Here is a 24,596-nt window from a genome sequence, read left to right on the forward strand (position 1 = left end):
TTGCTTGAAGATGTTACTGAAAATCGATGAATACAGAAGAACTACATGCAAACTCAGTTAAAATGATATGAAGATGCATGTTTCACAGCTAGCACTACAAACGATTCTCTACAATTACTTAAATAGAATTACTCTCCACACATCCTCATGCCCCACGCTTTTTTCTCTGGCCTTTGAGTGTAGCTATTTCACACCTGCATTATATTGGTTCATTATTTTTCCAATGGCTGTATCAATGCATTTAATAAAGAAATCTTTTCTTACAGTATTTTCCCTGTCATTTCTGAAGTTTCAGGGGGAAAACAGATGGAAAAAATGTTTGAACAAACGTGGAGCAAAAAGGGATATTGTGCAAAATGTAGCACATTAATTTCACATTATGCAGTTAATCTATAGAAAGGTTTATCTCCCATGATTTAACGGAACAGTCAAGACAGACATCGTTTGGTGTAAACAACTGACATGAAATGTGTAACTCCCAGTTTGTGGCAGTTTACTCTGCTAAGAAAATGGAACTTAACATGTTCCTACACGCTCAAACATTCATTTGCAAAATGTTTACCATACCGTAGTAAACATTTAGGTCTTACATTCGTTCTGAGAAGCTGGATAACAACAATACGAGCGCGGCAGTAAGTGGCCGAGACAACAACCGTAAGCCTGGGACGATGTACCTTTTCTTTCCCACTCGTAATTGTTGTACACTTCGCCTCTGCCGACACCCAGAGCTCAGGGGGGCGGCCGGGGAGGCTGCGGCGGGCCGCGGGAGGCCAGGGACCCGCCGGGGGACGCTGACAAAGGATCCTGCCGCTCCCCCCCACCCCCCGTACACTGGCGGCAGCTCCAAAGGTCGGATGTGTCCCAGGTACTGCCGGGGCTGGGGGGCGACGCGCAGCCCCCCCTCTCCGCCCGCGCCGCGGCCGCCCCCGCCTCCTGTGGTGTGGGGCTCTCCCGGCAGGGCCGCTCCCGCCGCCGAGCCCCCGCCGCCGCCTGGCGGGGAGGGGAGGGGCGGGGCTCGCCCCCAGCCGCCGTTGCCGTTACCTCGCTGAGCCCCCGGCGCTGCGCTTGCCCGGGGAGCGCCCAACGGCTCCGCGTGTCGTTTGTCGCCGAGCCGCGGCGGCTGTCGCGACGGTCGCTCCTAAACCAGCGAGCGCCCCAGCGGCGCGCGCCCGCCGCCCTCACCCTCACGGCGACCCGCGCGCGCTGCCGCCCTCACGGCCCGACCGGCGACAGCCCAGCGCGAAGCCACCGAGGCGCCAAGGCTGCGGCAACACAAAGCTCCGGGCGTTTATTCAAATAAATAAAAATGCACTTTTATGTACAAATATACAAAACCGTTACGCACATCTTATAAAGTAGTCAGAAGTCTTAAAAAAAACCCCGGGGGCACAGCCGGCTCCTCTCGCCCCCAGCACCCGGGCACCGGCGGGCGGGGGCCGGCGCCCGCTCCTTTGTCCCTCGCCCCAGCGGCGGCGCCGCCCCAGGAACCGGCTCCGGGCGCTGGGCCCCGCCGTCCAGCCCCTACCCGCACCCGCCAGGTCTCCTCCGGCGCGGACGACAGCACAAAGGACACAACAGCGACGGGCGGCGGATGGCGGCGCCGCCTCCGCCCCGGGCCCCGCCGGGCCGCTCCGCCGGCAGGTCCCGCTGCCCCGGCGGGGCTCAGAGGGTGCCCAGGTGCGGCAGCGTCTCCAGCCTGTCGGGGCGGTCGCGGCCGGCCGCGCTCTCCACGCCGCGCAGCCACTCGGTGCATTTCCGCACCAGCCCCTCGTCCACCGCGGCCCCCGCCGCCGCCGCCTCCTCCTCCTCGTACTCCTCGTCGTCGTAGCGGTGCCTGTCGTTGAGCAGCGAGATTTTCAGCAGGGCGCGCAAGTCGCCGCCGCCCGCCCGGCCGCCGCGCCGCGCCGGGGCCGCTCTGCCGCCGGGGGAGGGGGCGGGCTGCCCCCGCTGCCGCTCCAGGCTGCGCCGCTGCAGCACCCTGATGGCCTCCGGGGGCAGGCTCAGCGAGAAGCGCAGCGCCGTCTCCCCCGCCGCCCCGCCGAGGCTCTCGCAGGAGCGGCTGCCCGCCCCCGGCGCCCCCGGGCGACCCCGTGGCTGCGGCGGGGCGGGCTGGGGCTGCGGCCGCGCCCCGCGCTCGGCTGGCGGCCTCCGCGGCGGCTGCCGCTGCAGTGAGGAGCAGGGCCAGGAGCTGGAGAGGGGGCCCGCCCGCTCCGGGGGCGCCCCCCGCGCCTTCCTCGCCGCCTTCTCCTCCGCGGGTCGCGGCGCCGCCTTCTTAGGGGCCGCCGCCGGCGGCTTCTTGGGCTGCGCCCGGGCGGCGACGGGGGAGGCGGCGGCGGGGGCCGGCAGGACGGGCGGCAGGGAGGCGGTGCGGCCGGGAGCGCCCTCCGGCTCCTCGCCACGGGCCCAGGCGGCCGCGGTGCGCGCTCCAGGCAGGGCGGCGCATCTCCCCGCCGGCGGACAGGGCCCCGCTGCGCGCCGGGGCTGCAGCCCCATGGCGACCGGCGGACGAGCAGCCCCCGGCCGGCGGCGACAGCGCGGGGCGTGGGCTCCGTCTGCGCCGGCCGCCGCCGCTTTTCCCCCTCGGTAACCCGGCCCCCTTCCCGCCCCTCGCCCGCCCCGGGAACACCCTTCCCCGGCGCGGGGTGGGCGAGCGGGCGGGGACGGGGCCGCCGGTCCGCCTTCCCGCAGAGCCGCCCCGGCGGGGCCCGCCGCCGCCCTCCCCCGCGCCTCGCCCGGCCGGCCCCCGGCAGAGCCGGAGGGAAGGGCGGGCGGGCTCTCACTGCCTCCCACAGTCCTCAAGCGTCCAAGCGTGGAAGGGCGGAGGCTGTTACTGTCACGTTTACCAGCACCCTCGCGCCATCTTCAAAAGATTAAGGGCTTTTTGAGCTCCGGGACTACTCGAATGACCGTGACCCAGGGCCGGCAGACAGGACAAGAGGGAGGTCAGCCACCCTGGGACCGAGAGCGGACTTGCACCTACGTAAAATTCCAAAAGGCACAAGCCCCTCGGAGGACAAGAGCAGCCTCGCTTGGTAACAAAGAGCCCAGTCCAGAGATCCTTCTTCCTAGCCTCCCTTCCTTCTGTGATTGCTCTACGCTGTGAAGCTCTACGCTTCTGTTGTTTTTTGGTTGTGTGTGGGTTTTTTGTTGTTTTGCCTTTTTTTTTTTTTTTTTTTAAAAGGAGGAGGAAAGCAGTAATTTCCTACTCTTTAGAAGTACCTTGAATAGTAACACAGAGGTTTCCTGTGGTTGGAATAAGTAAACTTACATTTCCTCTGAGTCCAAGATTATTACCACTCAAAAATTTAGTCTAAACAGTCATGGCATATAATTTCTACAGATTGTACTTGAAAGTACTATTTTAATTAGGGTATTAGAATTTCACCAAAAGATGGGTAGGGTGTATGCAATCCACACAGATAGAGATCTCCACATCCATGGTTTCACACTGTCATAAAAGATAATCATACAATGAGGATGCATCAGCTGTGAACTTTTGGAATATTCATACACAGTAAACAACGATAGGATGTGAAGGAGCAAAAGATACCGATGAAAGAACACAGCGTGTGTGCTCTGTATGTAGATGAAGAAAGAGAACCCTTAAATACTCAGGAGAGAAAAACAAATAAGAAAGCACATGATATAACAGACCTCAGTGCATATATAAAATCATATCAGTACATAGAACTTTTGGACCTCAGTTCTTGAAGCCATGGTGATCTAATAGTGTTAACAGATGAGCGTTAGCTTTGTTATTTACCACAGCGCATAAATGAAAAAAAATCTGAATAGCTAATACCATTCTAATTAAAGATTACAGTGGAGGTGATTGTGTACCAGAACTGGTAGTCAACGGGCAAAACCAACTCTGGAGCAAGCAACTGCTCAGTCCTGAAGCTCCAAGTAGCGGGACGGGATCTTCCCTGTGCCAGTTATGGTCAGAAGCAGCGTCTGGGGAAAGGGCAGCGACAGTCATTTCCAGGCTGACAGCCTGCACTACCTACACACATACTCGTTCACCTTCAATGCAAACTGAAAACTCAAAGGAACTAAGAATTCACTCACGGGTCCACCGGCACCCCAGGGCTGTGATGGGCAGAACTGGAGAGGCTGTCACTACACCATGGAGAACTAACAAGCCCAAGAGCCTGCTGCACGGTGGGGACCACCTGGTCCCCTATCATCCAGCAAGAAGGATACTTCACTGGCAATTTATTGTTACTAATCAGTGAAAAGTGAGGCTTGGTTTGGCAGTTTAGCTACAAAATCATGCAATCATCCTTCATACAGCTCCCCCAAAAGATGCTGCTGTTTTGTGCAACGTACACTGAGATTTAACAGGAACACACCGCAATTCATCTCTTTAGCCTGGGTCCTGAATACTAAAAGACAGGGGTTTTTCCCCTTCCTGACACTGAAGCTCACATTCTTCTATTTGTGGATTAGCAGAAAAAAAATAATTCAAAAAACTGGGGTTTAGAATGCAGGTAATCAAGCACACCCATCCTGTGGTAAGAACCTCCTGTAATATAATATCAGCCAAACATTAAGGATTTAACTGCTCCTGAATAACTGAATAGCTCTTAGTTGCAAAAAAACTAGAAAACATCTTATTGAAGCTAGGCAAAGCATTGGAGTATTTCACTTCAATTTGTTACCAGCTTAAGTCAGAACGTACAGTTTGTCTAAACCGTAACACACAGAAGCTTTAAAGCCACTTCTGCAAATCCAATAACCAAATTTGGACACAGTCATATACATATCCCGCTTTCTATATTTTCATCTTTATTCAAGTGTAATGCTGAAGTTTTCAGCCCTCTATAGCTGATTCCTAAATCAAAAATAGTTTAGGCACCTTTAAAACTAATTTATTTCACAGATTTCATATATACATTAGCCATAAGCTCTTTTAGTAAAAAGTATTTAAGTATGAAAGTAAAAAAAAAAAATCGTTTAAAATATAGCTTTTTAATAAAATCCAACAAGCTTTAAACAGACCTTTCACATATTCTCATTAAGCTTTTTCCATAAGGCACATGTATAGACATTTCAAAGAGCAGTTAATTATAACTTACCAAATCTTTACAACATTTATAAAACTCTGTCTTTGGAAAAGCATACAATGAATAATACACAAACATAAATGGCACATTGCAAATTTTAGACAGAACTGTAAATGAAATCTTTATGCATACTACCCAGATCTTAGTGGCTTGCCTCCACTGGGGAATAAACTGTTACTGGATGCAAGGTAGTTTTAAGACTACTCTGCACAAAGTATCTAAATGTACTTTTTTGTTAAAAATAGCCTAAAAGTTCCAGGGTAAACACACACAGTTCACCCAATTTATTTTTAAAACTGTTTCTAGTAAAAAGTATTTAATCCCCCAAATAGAAAAGGCAAGGAAAATACTAAATTGTTACTGGGTATTTAATGAGTGGAAAAGTATAGTTTTCCGAGCAAAATTCACAGAGGAATAGATGTTGGCTTTTAAAGCGTACAGTGGTTCCTGGTTTTAATTTACCCTAGACAGGATGAGAAGCATTTAATCACAGCATCCCTTTAAAAAGAAAAAAAAAGTCAGTTAAGATACTTGTTATTTCCTTTACATATGTATCAACCATTACATATTTAAAATTAAAAATATTACACAAACTAAAGATAAAAATCAATAGTTTATCAAATGCAGGATCTTAACAGTCATCCTTATGTTGAGTACATCTACAGCACCAGCTAAAGCAAAGGCTCAAGCCCGCTCCGAAGCTGCCCATATTGTCTAAGTCTTCCACACCGTTTACATTCAAACACATGCTAAAATGCAGACAGAGTGTTAAAAACTGTTCTGCAGCACACCTGGTGGCTTAGCGAAGGTCAAAGCCTTATTTCACAAAGACTGGACAGCAAGGGCCAGGCTGAGAAGCATGCCAAAGCCAGACAATCAGCAAAGCACAGGTGCTTTCAGTCCAGTCATGCTGCAGTGAAAACAAAAGCTGAGGCTGAAGGGTCTAAAGTGCACATACTAACAGTGCAGGACAGAGAGCTGGCTCAGCCTTAAGGTTTGAAAGATCTGAAGGGGTCTATGTCTTTAACCAACAATAAACTGTTTTCTGACTATCCTACTTAGATCACTCACTTTATTTTTAATTTTCTCAAAAATGTAACAACTTATTAAGGAGTGCAATTTGTATTCTGTTATTAGTCAATTTGAAAAATGAAGAAAAATACTATCATGATTCCTTAAAGTCACTGTATGTATGGTTTTTGTTGTTGTTTTGGTGTGGAGTTTTTTTAGTTGGTTTTTCTTTTTTTTTTTTTTTTTTTTTTGCTATGTCAGCAGGAGAGCCACCATTAATTAAAAAAACCCAACCCAAACCCCAAAACCACAAACAAGTAAATTGTTGTTAAGAGTAAATTATTAACTGACTTAAATCAAGTAATGATAATTTTGTGGAAATCAAGATAAAAGCATACTTTAAACTAATTACGTAATACTGTTCTCTAGCACTGAACATCGTTTAGATCACTATTTCTGTAAAAAAGGCAGCCTACACAAAAAATTTATGATAGCATTCCACATAAGCAAGTAACTCATTAATCCCTAAAGAAATCACCGTACTACTAAAAGCTGCCTGCGTAAAATTCAGTTCTTTGGCTCGTAAAAATCAATAAAACCAAAGACAAATAAAACCAAAGAAATTGCGTGATGCATATAACCTATTGTTCTTCTGACCAGAACTTAAAGTACTGCTGATGGAGAAGAAAAGACCTGTGACTAGTAGCTGGACTTGTTTTCTGTGCAGAACAGAACATTTGAAAAAAGAAGGAATGACCCTACTGAGAGTGTCACATGGCCACAGGAACTATAAGAAGACAAAATACTACTTTTGACTGGGTTAGCCTGAGATGTCAGAAACAGTAAGATGACAATTTGAAGCCTGAGTTCAGTTAAAGTATTTAATCAATTGTAATTATCAACTATCATCTTAAAAAAGACATATATATGGCTTAATCCTCTCTAGATCAAATCTGAAGCTTTACAAAAAAACCCCCAAACCATAGTGCAGAGTTTTCAGCAAAGTTACAGAAAAACTACAGGAAGATACCAGATGAAAGGGACAGATAATACTTTGTATTCTTTTTTTTCTCCACTTTCACTGCAGAAAACATCATTAAGTAATATACAGACATGGAAGCACTTTATTTTTGTAAAAAACACACTGCTCAAAGACTAAACTACATTTGACATGAAACACTATAGAAAAAACAGATTCTTCAGTTTGTTTACTTGTATGTGGTTTCACTATGTGTTTGACTAGCTTTCCTTCCCTTTTTGAACACACAGAGTGAAAGAGAGAAGCTTGACAAAATGAAAATTAACATGAAGCACTGCCTTTGCCTCTCCTAAAAATGATGGAGGAATTCAGAAGTAGACTTAGCAGTTGAAACTATTCTTGCTTGTTTGCTTTTTGCTAAGACCTCAGATCCATAAGATATCTTTAGTGTAAGTACTGGAAAAATCACTATTGCATCAATGCATTTTTAAATCACTGGAGAATTTAAACAAAAACTCAATTTATTTTCAGTGAGGAAACTAGAATGAAATTTAACAAAGATAATTACTATGCACTTTACTTGTATTTAAAGCTTATATTAAGCACTACTTTGAATACAGCTATGTCATTTTCTAAAAATTAGAAGGAAAGGGAGGAGATTATGTTTTTTCACGTACTCAATTTAAGGACTTTTTCCACCTTCCTATCATAAAGATAGCTAGCTGACTTCTGTTATGATGGAAATAATTATGCAGACTCACCTTGCAAAAGGAATATATGAGAGACTATACCTGAAAAAAAGAGGGAAAAAAGTATATTTGACAGAGTGTTCATGTCTCTCATGGAACCCAATTATTTCATTTTAGTCTAGCATTAATAAAAGCAACCTGTTGTAACAAAACTTTAAGATTACCAACTCAATTCAATGCTTACCTGAGAAAATAAGACACGCTTGGACAAGAACTAAACATACTGCCAAGGATTTCCTGTGTTACTTTTTCCTTGGTGTTGGGGGTTTTTTTTAATATAGTTTGCAACTTCTATTGCACATAAACTGAAAAAAGCAGATTTACTATCACCAGTTAAGGGATGGAAGTTTCTGGAAAAACTGTATTCTTCAAGACGAGACAACTTTTTCCAGTTTAAAAGACGAGATATATTACTATGTAAATATATATCTAATCATATTATTTATGTAACTCTAAATACAGATATATGCTGATATATGAATAATACGCCACAACCATGACTCTTGAACATTGATAATTCTATTATCCTCTGAAACTTGCTTCTCCAAACCTCCAGGCTATGTTTTGTTCTCATGCCCAGCCTGATCAAGCTCTAGGACACTTAACAAATGTCTGCTGTAAACCTGTAGAACATAGTTTGAGTTGGCAATGCTCCCTCTATCTAGTATCAAGCATTTACCTGGGCCCAGCATGATGCCCAACAGTCCCTATCCTAAACAAATGGTTATTTGTCCTTAGATCCAAGTTGAGTATAGACTCTGTGTATTCAGGGCAAGTTCAAACAAGAACTGTGGTCACCTTGGATCAGCTAGTAGTACCAAGTAATTCACCTGGGACAAGGAGACCAAGTATGTTCAGTTGTATCTCCATGGAGAAAGCAGTAACTTCCAAAACTTCTGCCAGGCTTGCAAGCAATTCACGTAACTGTGCTCACACATTCCCAAGTCGAGCCCTTGAGCGCATCTGGACGGTTGTCATAGCACCTGCTGCACTAAATTTACCTTCTCACAGCCACCCACTCTTTACCCAGTGTTGCTGCCTATTCTTGGGGCAGGACACACCCTATGAAAATGTTATTTAGTTTCTTCTATTTCAAAAATGAAAATTTAGTTAGATCTCAAAGAAGAGGGATATAATCAAAGGCAGGGCATGTGAATATACAGTTACTTTCACAACAGAGAAAAGGCATGAGATTTTTTTTTTTTGCATATGTATTCATTTCATAATGTCTCAAATAAGTTCACACATTGCAGAATATACTTAAAATTACCATTTTTGCAAGATGATTGCATATAGATTTTGCTGAAGTTACACAACCTAGCTCAGAAAAACAGATTGAGGCTAGCATTTGAGCACACTTACATTATGCGAAGCGTATATATATAGGTTTATAATCATGCGGGTGTAGGGGCAGGGAGAAGGTAAAATGAATTTTAAGAAGCTTACCAGGTCATTGCCAAGAACTGCAATATGCAGAATAACACCGCCAAACCTTTTTTGTTCCACTAAGTAAAAATAAAGAAAATATTGCAAGTTAGTTCATTTTGAACCAGTCCATATTGCAAACAATTGCAACAGCTGTTCAGCCAAAATCTCAGTTAACTGACAGTGCCTAAATTGCCTTGTCTTAACTTATTTTGCTACTCCTTTCACTCTAACAACTTGCCATTTGTTTTATCCATCACTCCATTAGCATCATGCTATGAAAACCTTCTCTAGCTTTGAAAACACTTAACAACATCAATGCTACCACTTTCACTTTAGTTCATGATACTGTCCTTCTGCAAATATGGAAGTTCACTTCAGCTACATATTTACTTCCATGGAACATAACTACAGCCAATTTTTCAATCAAGATGCTTGGAGGTACCTGTTCTGTCTCCTTTGTCTTAATCAGTTTAGTATTTGGTACCCATGGTTTCTAAAGACCACTACATATTCTCTGATATTCTGACATAAGTACGTATCACTATGACGAAAGCGTATTTTAGCTTGCTTTTCCTAGTTCTTAGTCCAGAGATCTGTGGACTGAACCTGATGCTCTAGATGGGTGGAAAGGTGCATTTACTTTGTAGTCAGCAGGCTCGTCATTCCACCTAAACTCAACTGCAGTTGGATACACAAATACCACACACACAAGCTCATCTTTCCTCCACAACTGAACTGTATGTTAAAGCTGTAATATAATTAATAAACTAACAAAGCTAGAGTGCTCTTTAGAGAAACAAAGTATTCTCACTTACCCAGAATACAGCACACAGAGTCAACACTAGGAAAAGCTGGGGGGAGATGAAAGGGGAGACAAAAAAAAGAATGAATACTCCAAATACACAACAAAGCAAATACATCAACTGTTTTCATGTTTTCAATGTGTAATCAGCATTTTCAGAAGTGACTCATGAAACAAGCAGAGCCAAAGGCTGTCACACAGTGACTATATGCTGAACTCCATGTAAAGTGGTGCTTTCCAAAGCACAGTATGATGTGCTCCAGAGACAGAAGGTCTGGGACAAGTCTTAGAAGAAAGAGGAAGCAGAAATTGACTTCAGGAACCATGAGGAGTGTAACCAGGTCTGTGTAGCCTAATGTGTTAGATGATAAAGCTTGCTTGAAAGCAACCAAGTAGTCTGGGAACTGCTGTTCTATTATTTCTGTACACAGTATAATTTTGGATCTAGTATTTGTAACATCAACATCTGGCAAGAAAGGTATGTGTGTCACCACGAACAACCCATCATTAAAAACACCCATTCACAATCATGGTATTTGGCAAACATAGGCTCTGCTTCTTCTGCCAGTGTTTTTTCATCTTCTGACAGTAATGAAGAGCCCACTAGGGAGCAGCTGCTTCATACACAGTGAAAAAGCTCACAAAGCTTTTTTCAAGCTACTTACACACCTCTGATGGAACATTACAATGATATGGTTTACTATGCCAAATTCATCACACCATTTGTGCAAGCTTTATTTTGAAATTTTCACTAAATCTCACCTGGCTCCCTGCATTTGTCATTACACATAATAGAAAATAGCACAAAACTCTAAATTTTCACTGAAAAAGAACTGTTGGCATTTTATTGAAATAAATAAAAATAACAGACTCTCTTGAAATTTTCCAAATATATCTGTGACTCCTGAGTTGCTACAATTCTAGCTTTGTGTTAGGATGGGGAAGAAAAGTCAAGTACATCAAAAGGTTTCTAGACTTTAGAATTTTACCAGTTCTCTGTATTACTGAAGTTTTCCATCATAACAGTCTTAGCTCTCATCCAGCATTCCTGTTCCCTGTTAGATGAAACCTTTCATGCTGTCTTTTCCTGACCTTATTGTTAGCTTCTCTGCACTAGTAGGTAGGTAGGTCGGTCTGTGATTTTTTTTCTACTCTCGGTTCTCCTTCCATTTCCCTGCTGTGTCTTGTTTCTACAGCCTTCAAAGAAGCTTGGTTTTTTTCTGTCACCATGTCTGAGCACAGTGGATGATAGGATAACAGAGCAAATAAATTCTGTGCTAGCTGTTTTGGTGTCTGGCTTAGGCCCTCAGCTTGACAAGAAAAAGCCCACAGCTGTAAAGTATTGGAGAACTCATGCTCAGCAAACAGAGACTCTAGAGAACTGGAGATATTCTTGGACATTTTTACTGCAGACCTATGAAACGTAACTTTCCTAGGACTTGTGACTTGGTACAATTCAGAAGAGATGGCAAAAAGTCACCTCTTTAACAAAGCTTGGAGTCCAAGCAAGGATCAAGTCACTTCTCCAAAAGATGTGGGTAAACATGAGCATCTCAAATGAGATTATAACTTTTCTTGACACATGGGTGTGTGAGAGAAAGAATATACAACCCATATGACAGCCATCCAGAATCATGAAGGGTTTCTTATCCACATCAGCTGTAATCAACTCGAAAAGAAAGCTGTATGATAGGGAGAATATGACAGCCAACTACATTTCAAAAATAAAAGTTGAAACACATCAGGAGGAACAAGAGAAAAGAAATACAAAACAAAAGCAGCAAGGGCAGAAACTTGTTTTTAACTACCTAATATAGTTTTGGAATTCTGGGACTGGGGACAGGGCTGTTTTTTCCATCCTCCTGGAAGAAGAAATGACGGTCACGGAAATAAAGAAGCCAGAGACCTCACAATGGAGAAGTGTGAAGCTGAACATGTGGATTCCCAGACTTTGTGGAGAGAAATTAATTTTCTCCACTGCACTGAAAGTGCTGAACCACTAAGCTATACAAACAGCACTGCAGTCAACAAACAGCTGTCAAGCTAGACTTGGTGACCACTGACTGTTCACAGTAGCTGAAAAGCCTCTCTCTAGCCTGGTTCTTGAAGAAATTGTTTTAGAAAACAAATCAGTCAACCTAATATTAGCATTTATTAAGAAATATTTAGTTAAGAACATTTTGCTCCTAATGATTAATTAAAAAAACTATAAGCAACAAAAACACAAGCTCACAGAAAGGAGTTAGATAATCTTTATAATATACAGAGCTAATCAGCTTGACTATTATTACTCAATACAAAGAAGAGTTGGACTGAGAAATAACTCCCCTTTAGTAAAGCCTCAGATTTAGCTTTGAGGCTAAAGGAGAACTTTTTAGCAAAAGGAAGTAAAGACAGTATATTTACCAACATCACAACTGTGGCTATTAATCTTTTTGGCTCAAACATTGCTTTCAATTGCTTCAGTGGCCCCATCAGGAAACACGTACTAATAAGAGGGAAAAAACAAAACAAATGGTAAATCACTTCCAAATAAATCTTTGCAAAAGACAATAAGTAATTAACCAGTTTTCCAACAGTTAGATGAGCACAAAGGCTTTAAAGAAGGCATTTCAGTGTTTAGCAACAGAGACCCGCCAGAATAAAAGGGTCCATGAATTCAGTCCTGGAAACAGCTTATGTATTGAGTCACCCTTGGTCATAAAATTCTTTCCAAAATGTTACCACTTACAGCAGAGGGTTGTCAAGTTGAAGTTCAGTGAATTTCATGTTGAGGCCATTCTAAGAACTGACTTGCCAAAATAATGCAAAAAATATCAAGACCAAAATTCTGTAGAAAATCTGTTTAAGAATAAACTTCTTAGCCAGGCAGTGTGCCAGTGACTACATTCAATATTACAGGGAAGCTCTAACTCTTTGCCCAAACTCAGCAAGCAAAAAAGAAGGAAAAAATTCTATAGTTTGTATTAAATCCTCCTGTTTTCTTCTACTCTGTAGTTAAGTTGAAGGGAAAATGAAAACCATCAGCAATGATATGCTGTACCTCTTCTTGCAAAGAAATGAGATGTGAACCAAGAATTCACAACTGTAGGAGTAATTATCTGGCTTCAAATATTCTGAGATAAGTCTCTTCCTTCCCTGGCATTGAAGCCATTCTGCTTTGCAGAAAATATTTAGTGAGAGAGTGAGAATGCCTATAATTGTGTGGTGGTCTGAATGTTTTACTACAGAGCCAGAAACCTAGTTTAACTTCTTTTCTAGTTAATATTCATATGAAATGAAATAATCAGTAGCAGGGAAAAGTTTGGTAGAGCTCCCTCCTGAAATCAGTCATAAGCCTGGTGAAGCACACATTTTCTCAGACAGAACAAATATGGAAAACTGTGCCCCAAGCAGTAAACAGAACCCATGGTTTGCCACACCGAGATGCTCCCCTACTAGCAACTTTGTGTATATACCCCCTTCTCTTCACTGTTTTTCTTAAGTTGCACAGACAGACCTCAAAAGTCCATATTAAATAGAAAAAAATGTTTTCTCAATTCAAAAGAAAAAAAAATGTTTTAAATTCACTGCAATCCAAACTAACTTTTTCTCAGTATTTTTTTTAATCTTGGCTGCTGGGCCATAAAATTAAATTAAGACAAAAAAGAGAGACCTGAAGAACTAGAATAAAAAATTAGTTAGCTAATGGAAGGATAGGGATGATGAAAATATGGCAGTAAAAATGAGGGAGGTTCAGGCCATGTGAAATAGGCAGAAAAAACCCCATAGAAACCAAAATGCATTGATGCTAGCCTCATTAGCGTGGAAGGACAGACACCACAAGAGCTTTGCCAGAGATGTGAGAGAATCCATACGGAACAGAAAGGCTGGAAAAAAATCTAGAGATCCTCCACTTACATGGCATATTTCTTATATACAACACATTCTGTAGAATCATCCCAGAGAAGAATTAAGTATCATTGTTTTCATGTTTGTGGTGAGAAAATCATAGTCAAAACAGGCTAGACAGGACTAGTTAGTAAGAGTGGTAACTGCAGCTGTTTTAAATACACAGACTTGAAAACAAGCCTGAAAAGTCTAAATCTCCTTGTCAGTTTGGGACTTTACTGGCATTTCCTACTCTTCTTAGAACACACTTGCCTGTTTAGATCTAAAAGGACTACTGAAAGAGAAGGGGGCCTCTTTTTACTTCTAATTTTAGTTGGAGTCCAGACTAAAGTTTTTCAGCATTCTCCTAAAAGAAGTATCAGTCTGTAAAGGCCTTCCTCTTAGTTCACTGACAATTAGACTTGATTAGTACCAAGTTTCTAAAATGCTAATTTAATTTGAAGCAGTGAAAATACACCCAAAATACTAGGTTAAAAAAAACCCAAAACAAAAACCACAACAACAAAGAATAAAGAATAAGGTGGAGAACGGCAAATACTCAGTTTTGCCTACCTCCAGTATTAACTTTGTCTTGTTTTAATATGAGATGGAATAGTTATACAAATGAGACTCAGTTTTTGTCCCCTAACAAATCTGCTGAGAAAAAGCAGTACACCATCACTTTTCTCAAATGATAAAGCCATATTGCCCGAGTTTTAACAGATTAATTATGCCTTGACTCAAGTGTTAAGTGACTTAAGTCACAGAGTCCATGAAAGTCAAGATGAGACTCCATGGGTTTTAAGTCCCATGACCATGCTTCAACTATGCTAAGGTAGTAAGAGGAGGACAAACAGAAACTGAAAATACTTCATTGACATGAAGTTTTTTCTTACATGTCTTTCAGTGAAAGAATAGTTTTATATCCTAGGAGGTCTGTTCTGCAAATCTTTTAAGACTAACTGCTATGGGGAACACTGCAAAGAGCCAAGCATAGAATCTAAAAAGACACTGTGAGTGATTTTTAGGTTCTGCCTGGCCTTACAGTCAAAATGTGGATTTCCTGAACATCATCTTCAAAGAGTTTTCGTAGAAACAGCATAATCTTTCTGTTAAAAGCCAAGAGCTCCTTCCAGTAACATCCACACAGCAGGCAGACTACCAGTTTACCCCTGAAACTGAGGTACCTCTGTACGCAGCAGGACTTAGCTGTAGGAAGTACAAAACCTTCAGCCAGCAATGTTATTCATCCTTCAGAGAGCAGTTGTGATGTGTCCACAAAACAATCATTTAAGACATCACAATGGGGCAATAACAAGTAAATAACTGATATTCATTAATCATTATAATCTTAAAACTGTAAGATAAACAAGAGTTTACATTATTAGCATTTCAATATGAAAACAATGCTGTTTATACACAACATAAACAGACACCATTTTAGAGTAAAAGCAAATGGAAATGCAGATGAAAAGGAAGGTACTTTTCTAATAACAATAATTAAAAACTCGTACCTGGCTAATGCAGCAATATTTCCCAGGGTGTAAAACACTGCAAAAAGTTTGATCCCCTTTGGGAGCCATAGCAATGCTGTTCCCTATAAAAGATAGGTTATTTCTATGTTTGTAATTAGTTAATTCAATTTATTTAGATTTTATAGTCTATAAATATATTTTCAGACTATGAAGACTGTCATTCTAACATACCAGCAGAGTATACCGTTCTCACAAATTGTAGTAGTCAATATTCAGCATACTTCTATTGCCACCTGCTGGCAAAATAATGTACTGGTTTACTATATTTGACAATATTTTTACAACTAGGCAATGTTTATTTATATTGTTTATAACATTTATTTGCATTGTTATATTCTATTTATGACACTTTCAGTTTTGTTACAATGCCCCAGTAAACATTATACACCTCTGCACATGAAGGATAAAATGTCATAAAGCCACACTAGTATCTACCATCTCCTTTCTCCTCCGATCAACCATCCAGACTTGCAGTCTAGATACACACTAAGGCTGAAAAGAAATATTTTAGAACTCTTACTTCCAGACATCTCTCATTTCCACTAAGCACAAAAAAATCCAAAGCCTTCTGTTGATCCCAGTCCCTATGATGATCAGCGAGAAATAAAGCCTAAACTAGAAGCAAAACATGGGTTTTTTTAACTTACTTTTTTTTTAAGCTGTGATGTGGACATTGTCGTGCAAAAAAGCAACTATATTCTACCCAATTGCAATTTCTGTGGGAATCTGTGGTGTCAGTTTGCACAGACCACAGTACACGCAACCATGGAAAACTGCAAGAAAAGAGTGTAATTGTATTCTACAAGGAAAGCCTATGGACACTTTGCAAAGACTAGATTAAAGAAAACACTGCACCCGCAATTTTGGTCAGCCAAGAACACAATAAATATACCAAAATGTCCATAATCTGAAGCAGAAGGTGGAGTTGCCAGATCTCAGCTTTATGTGGCAAAACTTAGCTAGGGAGCTGCCCATGAACACATATTCAGTTTTGACTCTTATCAAGCTCAAGATAACTCAAGGAAACTTTGAGAAACCAAGATCCTAAAGCCTTTTATCTGTTGTTTCAGTTTCATGCCATGTGATATAGAATAGGCACAAAGATTAAATACTAAAAAAACAGCAGCAAAGAGAGTATGTTAACCAGTACAGAACTAGGTGTTAAAGCACAAATGTGGCATGTACTAAAATCTGTGATTATACTGGTTAAATATTCCTTGCAAAAAAAAAATGGAGGGGGGGAGGGAGTCAACCAAATAATGCTTAAGCAACCTTAAAAAAAGGGGTATTTCAACCCAGTCTTGAGCTCCCTCCCTAGAACTTGCCCCCTAACACAAGCATCTGGCCAGAGTTTGTATCACTGTACTTGGCGTAGATATCAATATGAAGAACACCACTCTCTAGTTCCTTTATTGAGCTGATTACCACTTAAATAAGACCTCTCATAGGTATGACCAGCAATTGTTCTGGTCTACTTCTGGGTCTTGGGGAGTCTAACAAACCACAAGTTTTGATAAAGAATCAAAAGCTTCCACCTGCAGGAGAATCCAGGGAGTGGCTATCTCTAAGCAAGTGCCTCAAACAATCAACACGTTGCTCCTCCACAGCTGCTTCTTCCTGTCCTGATATAAGTCTCCTTGGTTTAAAAACTCTTCACAGTAAATGGAAGAGCAGCAGCTGTCATTTAAATAATGGCAAAACCAGAAAATAACACACACAGGACAAGTTTCTCCGTCCTACTACCAGAATGCATTACGAGTCAAGACAATCTGCCTGACATTCTCCGCAAAAATTGCGAACGTCACCCACGCACATTAGCCAAAGGCTATTGACTAGCTTACATCAAAAGCCGTGCTCTGTGAAGAACCAACATTCTACCGCATACTGAAAAAAAAAGAAACAAAAACCAAAACCAGCAGTCTGGATACTTCCCCAATGTTATTTCACCTGCTTCTGGGACTTTCCATGCAGATAAAGAACTGCTTTGTACTGCAAGTTACCCATGTCAGATTTTGACAGACTCAATCAATTAGTAGATCTCAACTTTTAACTGCGGGCTTGAGACTCCTGTCAACACCTCAAACTCGAGAATAAGCAAAAGATTTGGTGGCTGTAAGATCAATAGGAGTACAGCAGGTTTTTCAAGTGCCTACATGCTACTACTGTCATCACTTATTAATTTGCGAGTGTGACAGGTTACACCGGTGGTTTCTTTAGCCTCTAAAAACCTTTCAATCTTCCCTCTCCTTTTCCCCTTTTATTGGGGAGAATAAAAATAAGATGGGTACACACTGAACTACAGCAAAAGCTCTTTCCTAGTACACCAGTCACAAACCTAAATTAAAAATATAGCATATTTTGTCAGTGTTCAAACCTTTTAGTATGAAATTTTATTATGCTACAGTAAAAATGCTCTCTGCTGTGAATGACAGACGGTCAAAATCTTAATATGAATGAGGTCCTACTGTAGAACATTAATAAAGTACAGGGGTAAAAAACCAAACACTTTACTTACAAGAATAGAACACACAATGCCAGCAACAAAACATATGGCAAACCACCTGACTCGAGTACCAAAGCTGAGTGTTGAAGCATCGAGGACCTTAACAGGAGACAAAAAAAGAAAAAGGATATTACAAATCCAGTTCCGAACCATCTAGATTTCTTTACTACTGAAGTCCTTAATTTCAAACAAAAGAATTTTTCAGCCAGAAACAATTATTTTACCTTGCTTAACAGTTGCTTGCATATTAATTATTTCAGTTTAAGAAATTATATTAGCAATCTGGAAACATATTTTGAAAAGAAACAAAAAAGACAAAACCTGTGAAGGTATACCTGGCACTCAAACAACACTGCTCCACTTTCAATCAGACTTTCTTAGCACCATACAATTACAACTGAAAATTATCGCAGCTGTACCAAAGCAGAAGGATGAATGACCTTCTAGCAATCTGCAAACAAATGTATCTATTTGTGCAGCACTGTATGTTCCTATAGACATTACTACCTTTTCCTGTTACTAGACAGAATCCATTGTACATATTAGTACAAGTATCCACTGCAAGCATTATGATTCCACTTCAATTACTCTTCCTTACAGGGTGAAGGTGTGTGCAGATTAACATAGCTTGTCTCATCGGACAGCTAACGTGTTGAAAGGGATCATTTTACTTCCTGCTTCTCCAGTGTGACTCCAGGACCTGTAAAGACCCCTTAATGAGCTGAGCTAGCTGACACCACTCACAAAGCGGGAGGAGAACTAGTGTTTCTTCTATTCTGATGACTTAGTCCTACGCTAGACTAATGAGCCAAACCAGCTCAGCAAGATATCAGAAAAGCAGCAGGGCTGATACAAGAAAAGAGGCAGGGCCACACGGCTGGCAGAAGAACAGCCCCTTTCAGCAGAAGTGAGTGATCAGATATGCTCAGCTCATCTTCTCCACCCATGCTGTAAGAATAATGTATTTCCGCTTATTCCAGGTCACTAAAATCAAATATACTTTCTATTTTAAAGTAGTCTATTAAGTGAAGTGTTGCTTCAGCTTAAGATGACTATGGAAAGCTAACTTTCCTATTTGTTCAGATGACGCAACCAAACTTGCCCTCTTGTTATCTATTCTACAGATATTTTCAATCAAGTATTACTAACCAAATATACAAGTTAAGGCTTCCCCAGCCAATAAGTTTGATGTTTCTCCTACTCTTTTGAGAAATTCCTCTTTCAGGTAGGGGCAGGTGAATGAATGAAATTTGGTTACTGCTTAGAATGCTTTCTCAACTGTACAAATGAAGAATCCATACCTAGTTTAATAGAAAAGGGCCACATACAAGTACACATTTATGTGCTGTAACTAATCAGTGCCTGAATGTACATCAACAAAGAATAGCCTGGACTACTTTCTACTGTAAAAAACTTACTAACCTTATTTAATCAAATTAAATACTTTGGAGATCAGAATACTAAAAATAATCTTTTACCCTTGCCTACTGTCTGAGCACAGAGCTGGGATACCATATTGTTCTGAATTTTCCTTCCCCTTCTCTGTGTTCAGCAGTTAAGACAGAACTTCCCAAAGGTCAGAAGATGCAGCTTACCTTGTTAGGTCCCACTCTTTATCCTTATGTACGCATTAAAGAAAGGGACAAAAACAGTAACTGAAAGATATTTAGTATTTGAAATCATATTTGATAGTCACATTCCTGAATGTCTACACAGATAAAAAGTGCAGGAAGAGCTGGTAGGACATAACTGAAGATACCCATTTGAATCACACTTTTAGTTACAACTATTCATGCAACTAATCACATGTACACCAAAGAAAAAAAGAAAATAAATAGGGTAAAAATCTTTTCTATCCCTGCTCAGAAACAAATTGTGGATGGGCCAATACTATCAGTACACCCAATGCACACATTTCAGATTGACTAGAAAACAGGGAAAGGATGAAGGCAAATCGTTTCTTCAGGCACATCAGGCACACTGCTGTCACTTACTGCTATTCTACTTCTAGACTTAATATCTGATCGTGTTCCTGAAATAACCAGCAGGAAATTTCATTTTTATAAATTTGAAAATAGCTTTATCTTAATTTAAATCCCTAACAGTTATCAGGTGGAAAAAATAACAACACCATAAATAAGTGAACCACACAAAGGCTTGGGAAAAAATGCCACAGATTTAAAATATGATTTTAAAACTAGTTTAGTAGACTTTATGGATTTAATTCTTAAAAACTTAGATTGACAATACATGCACATGAACTGCAGGAAGATAAGCTGTGGCATGAGGGCTGCCAGAGCACCACAACATAGCATTCTCTGTAATAATAAAACTAAATAAATTGGCATTAAAATTAAGGCTGATTCTCCAACCTTTCCTGATGTCATCACCATTTATGTTATCAAGCTGAAGCTACTTAATGCAATGTTTGAAATCCTGAAACTGGAGATCTGGTAATGCATTTTCTTAGTCCCTGATACCTAATACTTTTTAGCTTTCATGGAAGCAATGGAACTGGTTACCTTTCTAAGATGTCTGTTTCACCCCTGCAGTGAAGCACCTTGCTGCAGAAGTTGAGTAATAGGTACATAGTTCAACTACTTAAACCACAGACTTCAGCTTGTGCTAAAATGCCAGGCTAGAATCTGTAAAAGTTGAGGACCTGACCAAGTGCTTGCCTATTCTGCCATATCTGCTGCAGGAGCGGTAATTTCTGTAAGAGGGGCTGTGCGACACCCTGAAGTAACATCTTAGGTTCTCACACCTACACTCACAGAGATTACAAACCGGACCCCTAAGAAAAAGTTAGTAAATCTAAGCTGCCTATGCAACAAAAGCAGGAAACAACGTAAGGGTGATTAGGACTTTTTTTATCGTCTGTCATAAACCATACAGCTAATCCTAGATTTCAGAGAAAAAGAACTGGTATTACACTCTACAATATTTGCATTAGCAGAAGTTTTACTTAGAAGATTGAAAAAATTGCCATGCAAATTCCACATCTGGGGCAAGATTCATATGAAGAACTGTGCAGTGACAGCAGCAAGGGAGTTCCTGTAAAACATACCCTTTCTGATATGCTGCTTATTAGCTTGTTTCTAAGTAAAAAGAAAAAAAGAAACAGAAATCAACAAAAAGAAACCTTTAGTCTTCTACAGCTAAGCCTTAATGCCAAACTCCTGGGCAAGAAGCAAATATTTTTATTCACAGATATTCCAAGAAAATATTACATCAAATAAATGACCAAGACATCCAGAAATGAGGAGGAAACCCTAAGTGGAAACTGGAATCTGACAGCCAGACTTCCCAGAACATAAGGAATGGTCTTGCTGTTGTGTAATACACAAGTTGCAAGAGACAGATAACAGTGTCTTTACCGAACAGCTTTCTGTGGACACCCAGTAATTCATATGAATAACAATCTGCAAGGCTGCCTTTGATCAAACATATCTCTTGTGGTTTTGAACATCTACCTAGGCTGCTCCCCCCATACATTAATGGTCTTATAAAAGTTTTCCAATTTATAAAAGTTGTGGGCAAACAAGATTAGAAATGCTTTCTTTTACAGGTTTTAAAAAAGATTCTAGAAGTTAATGATTACATCTTTTCTTGATAGTAAATTTAAGAATATGCAGATAATGGAGAAAACTCAATTTCAAAGAAATGTTGAGTACATTTGCATAATTGAGTTCCTAGGGAAATATTTTTTGAAATATTGCTTAACAGGCTTCCTTATACGTATTTCTATCAACACTTCAGAGTAAAACATAAGAAATTTAAATATCTGGTCTATTCCTCCTTGTTAAAATCTTGTTGAATGCTTTAAACAGTTGTCAACAGACAACTATCATGAAACTACAGCCTGAAAATAAGTATCCAACAGACTGATTTTGTATTAGTTTTGTTGTTGATAAAACTAAACAGCAAAATGCTGCCCTGACAACATCATTACACTGGTATATTTATGATTACTGATTTTTTTGTAATAAATTCTTTTAATTCTTTTTACTTAATATTTAGAATAATTGACCAACTGTCACTTTTTGCTGCAATTAGATCATCTGATGAGTTTAGAAAGTACAGAAAGACTTCACTGAATCATTACACAATTGTCTCACTATATACTTTTCTTCTGCTTCGCAGGAATTACTACTGACTTCATGATAACGGTTCTGCAAAAATCAAGAAGGAGCGGAATACAGAGGTATCTATGAACATGAACCATATGATGGCTATTACACAACTATCAGCTATTCTGAAGAGAGGGCCATTGTTTTTAACCAAACACATGACTCAGTTTCAGAAAGGTCATCTAAAGCAGTTGAAGATTTTACACACAATATTTTCTTTCACAACCTTACCTCTTAAAAAGTGTCCTTCTCTGCATGGGTGCACATACTTTTTTGCTCTATTACATACACTTTAAAATAGTCAACACCATTCAGCTGTAAAGTTATAGCTTTAGTGAATGTCACATACGAATTTCCTCACTAAAAAGAGGCTTGTTTTCCAGTGTTCTATATTGCTACTTTGAGAGAAACCTACAACAGAGACATTGTCTAACCTAAACACTTGAGTTTTTCTTCAGTGGGTATTTATTTACTTTAAAGATCTTGTTCACCTTCTCAGCATGAAGCTCCTTTGCACTACCTCAGAGGCATATTTCTAAGTTTTCTTCTACCATGTACTGGATAGACTTTAAACACCCGCAGATTCTTCCTATTTAAAGTCTTCTCGAGCTATAACAACATCATTACATACAATAATCAAACCATATATAGCTTAGTTACTGACATTTAACAAATGACACATTCTTAGCTCAGTTCTCTCCTCAGGAGATACACCTCAAATATAAAATTATTAAATACTTAAGCATTTATCTATTGATGACTGCCTTAAAACAAACATCACCGTGTCAAGTAAAGGAGAACTGTATGTCACTATCATGTGTCTCGTGAAATGTGCCTGGGGATGGCAGAGTAATTAATTCTCTTGGAACTGAACTAAGATTAACTGAAACATTAAGTATTTATTTGATAATCTTGAGATAAGATCTGAAGGTGAAGCATCCCTCCCAAATGCTGGCAGCCAGTTCTGATGTGAAAGGGCACAGACACTACACCACTTCCAGAATCGGTCAGGTGTGGACACAATTTAGCTGTCTGACTGTGGCAAAGAGGCCAAGATCATAAACCTTGACGATCAGCAGCAACTCAGTGCAAAGACAAGCAAAGCATGTCAGCAGCAAGGTGCTGGGACTAATATTATGCCACAGACACCAATTATACTGAGGATGCGCTGGTTCACCAAGGTTTATTAGCTGCAGCTCAGATCCAGGCTGCTCTACATTCCACCTTTCTCCACCATGCTTCAGCATCCTGCAGCACACTGCCTGACGTGGGGAACTCTGACCTGCAGTCACACCAATTAAAAGGGAGACGATGGTATAAATAGTTGTTTATAAATATGCTCAGCTTCGCTTCGCAGTTAAGTCTCAGAAATGTATGGTGTTCAAACCCAGTAAAAAGTAAATAACTGACGATGAGGAAGACAGTGGGGAGAAAAAATAAATTGTACTTGCGGAGTATGGGGCAAAAAAGGAACTTCAGCACAATATATACAAAACAATCTCTGTCTAGTGAAAGTCTTTCTTTGCTTTGGCAAACTCAATGGCATAAGGAAACGGAGAAGCAATTTAGAAAGAAAATCTATTGTTTAACTGATCATCAAGTACCAAGGCCGTGTAGGAGGAAGAGTACACACAAGACAAGGAGACCCTGTTATCCCAAGGCAAGACGTGGAAAATAAACCCAAAGGACCCCAAACCACCAGCACAATAAACAGCTTCTCCACACACTCAAAATTCGCCAGAACTCTTACTCCCGGTCAGTGCCTGGTGCCCACAAACCTCGTCCTTCAGCGCACGCAGCAAACTTTCGCGTCTCCTTTGCGCCCCCGCCTCTCCCGCTTACTGACAGGGACGGGCATACGGGCAGGCACCGGGACGGGGGGTGTCCGTGCGGGCGTGCACAGGCCGGGGAGCGGGGAGCGCGGGGAACGCGGCAGTGCCTGAGGCCACAGACACCGGCGCGGGCCTGGGAGGCTTCGGCGACTCCCCGTTACGGCGCCGGTGACGCTCAGGCCCCTGCGCCCCCGGTCCGGGGGAGGGGGCGCCGGCGAGGGGGAAGAAGATCGGGTGCTCGCCGGGAGGTACCTGCGCCGTCAGTCCCTGCTCCTCGTCGTCCTGCCCGGTCAGCACCCGCCGCAGCTTCTCCATGCTGTCGCTCGGGCAGGACCGGGCCGGGCCGGACCGCACCGGAGGGAACGGGACGGAACAGGACGGCGCTCCCCTGCCGGGCCGCTGGCCCAACCGGAAGTGACGCGACCCGTAGACTTCGCCCCCTGGCGGCGGGCAGAGCCCGCGCCTGCGCACTGGGGGGGCGCCGCCGTGGGTGGGCGCCTGTGCAGGCCTCGCCGCAGAGGGGGAAGGGCTTTCTCAGTGGGCCCTGGCTTCATCGCTCCCTGCGGAATGAGCTTATTTCGATCCGCACGGAAGTGATTTGTGTGAGCTCAGTGGTGCGAGCTCGCAGTTAAGTAAAGCCTTTTGCGTCAATACAGAACGGTAGCACCGTGATGACCCACGGCCCTGCAAG

The 24,596-nt window shown here is 41.7% G+C and overlaps 2 protein-coding genes across 2 annotated transcripts; both read right to left on the reverse strand.

Moving 5' to 3' along the window:
- Positions 1–1,263: 1,263 nt before the first annotated feature.
- On the reverse strand, positions 1,264–4,796 carry PRR18 (proline rich 18). Its single transcript, XM_074863005.1, has 2 exons — positions 3,841–4,796; positions 1,264–3,448 (listed from the first exon to the last, which is right to left on the reverse strand). The coding sequence occupies exon 2, from the start codon at positions 2,491–2,493 to the stop codon at positions 1,663–1,665; it is 831 nt and encodes a 276-aa protein (XP_074719106.1). The 5' UTR covers positions 2,494–3,448; positions 3,841–4,796; the 3' UTR covers positions 1,264–1,662.
- A 156-nt stretch (positions 4,797–4,952) lies between these two features.
- On the reverse strand, positions 4,953–24,319 carry SFT2D1 (SFT2 domain containing 1). The gene is made up of 8 exons (XM_074863006.1): positions 24,158–24,319; positions 17,956–18,042; positions 15,420–15,502; positions 12,442–12,523; positions 10,049–10,084; positions 9,252–9,310; positions 7,818–7,847; positions 4,953–5,564 (listed from the first exon to the last, which is right to left on the reverse strand). Exons 1-8 carry the CDS (start codon positions 24,218–24,220, stop codon positions 5,525–5,527), a joined length of 480 nt encoding a protein of 159 aa, XP_074719107.1. The 5' UTR covers positions 24,221–24,319; the 3' UTR covers positions 4,953–5,524.
- Positions 24,320–24,596: the final 277 nt, after the last annotated feature.

This window comes from Strix uralensis, chromosome 3 (genome assembly GCF_047716275.1).
Source record: "Strix uralensis isolate ZFMK-TIS-50842 chromosome 3, bStrUra1, whole genome shotgun sequence".
NCBI lineage: Eukaryota > Metazoa > Chordata > Aves > Strigiformes > Strigidae > Strix > Strix uralensis.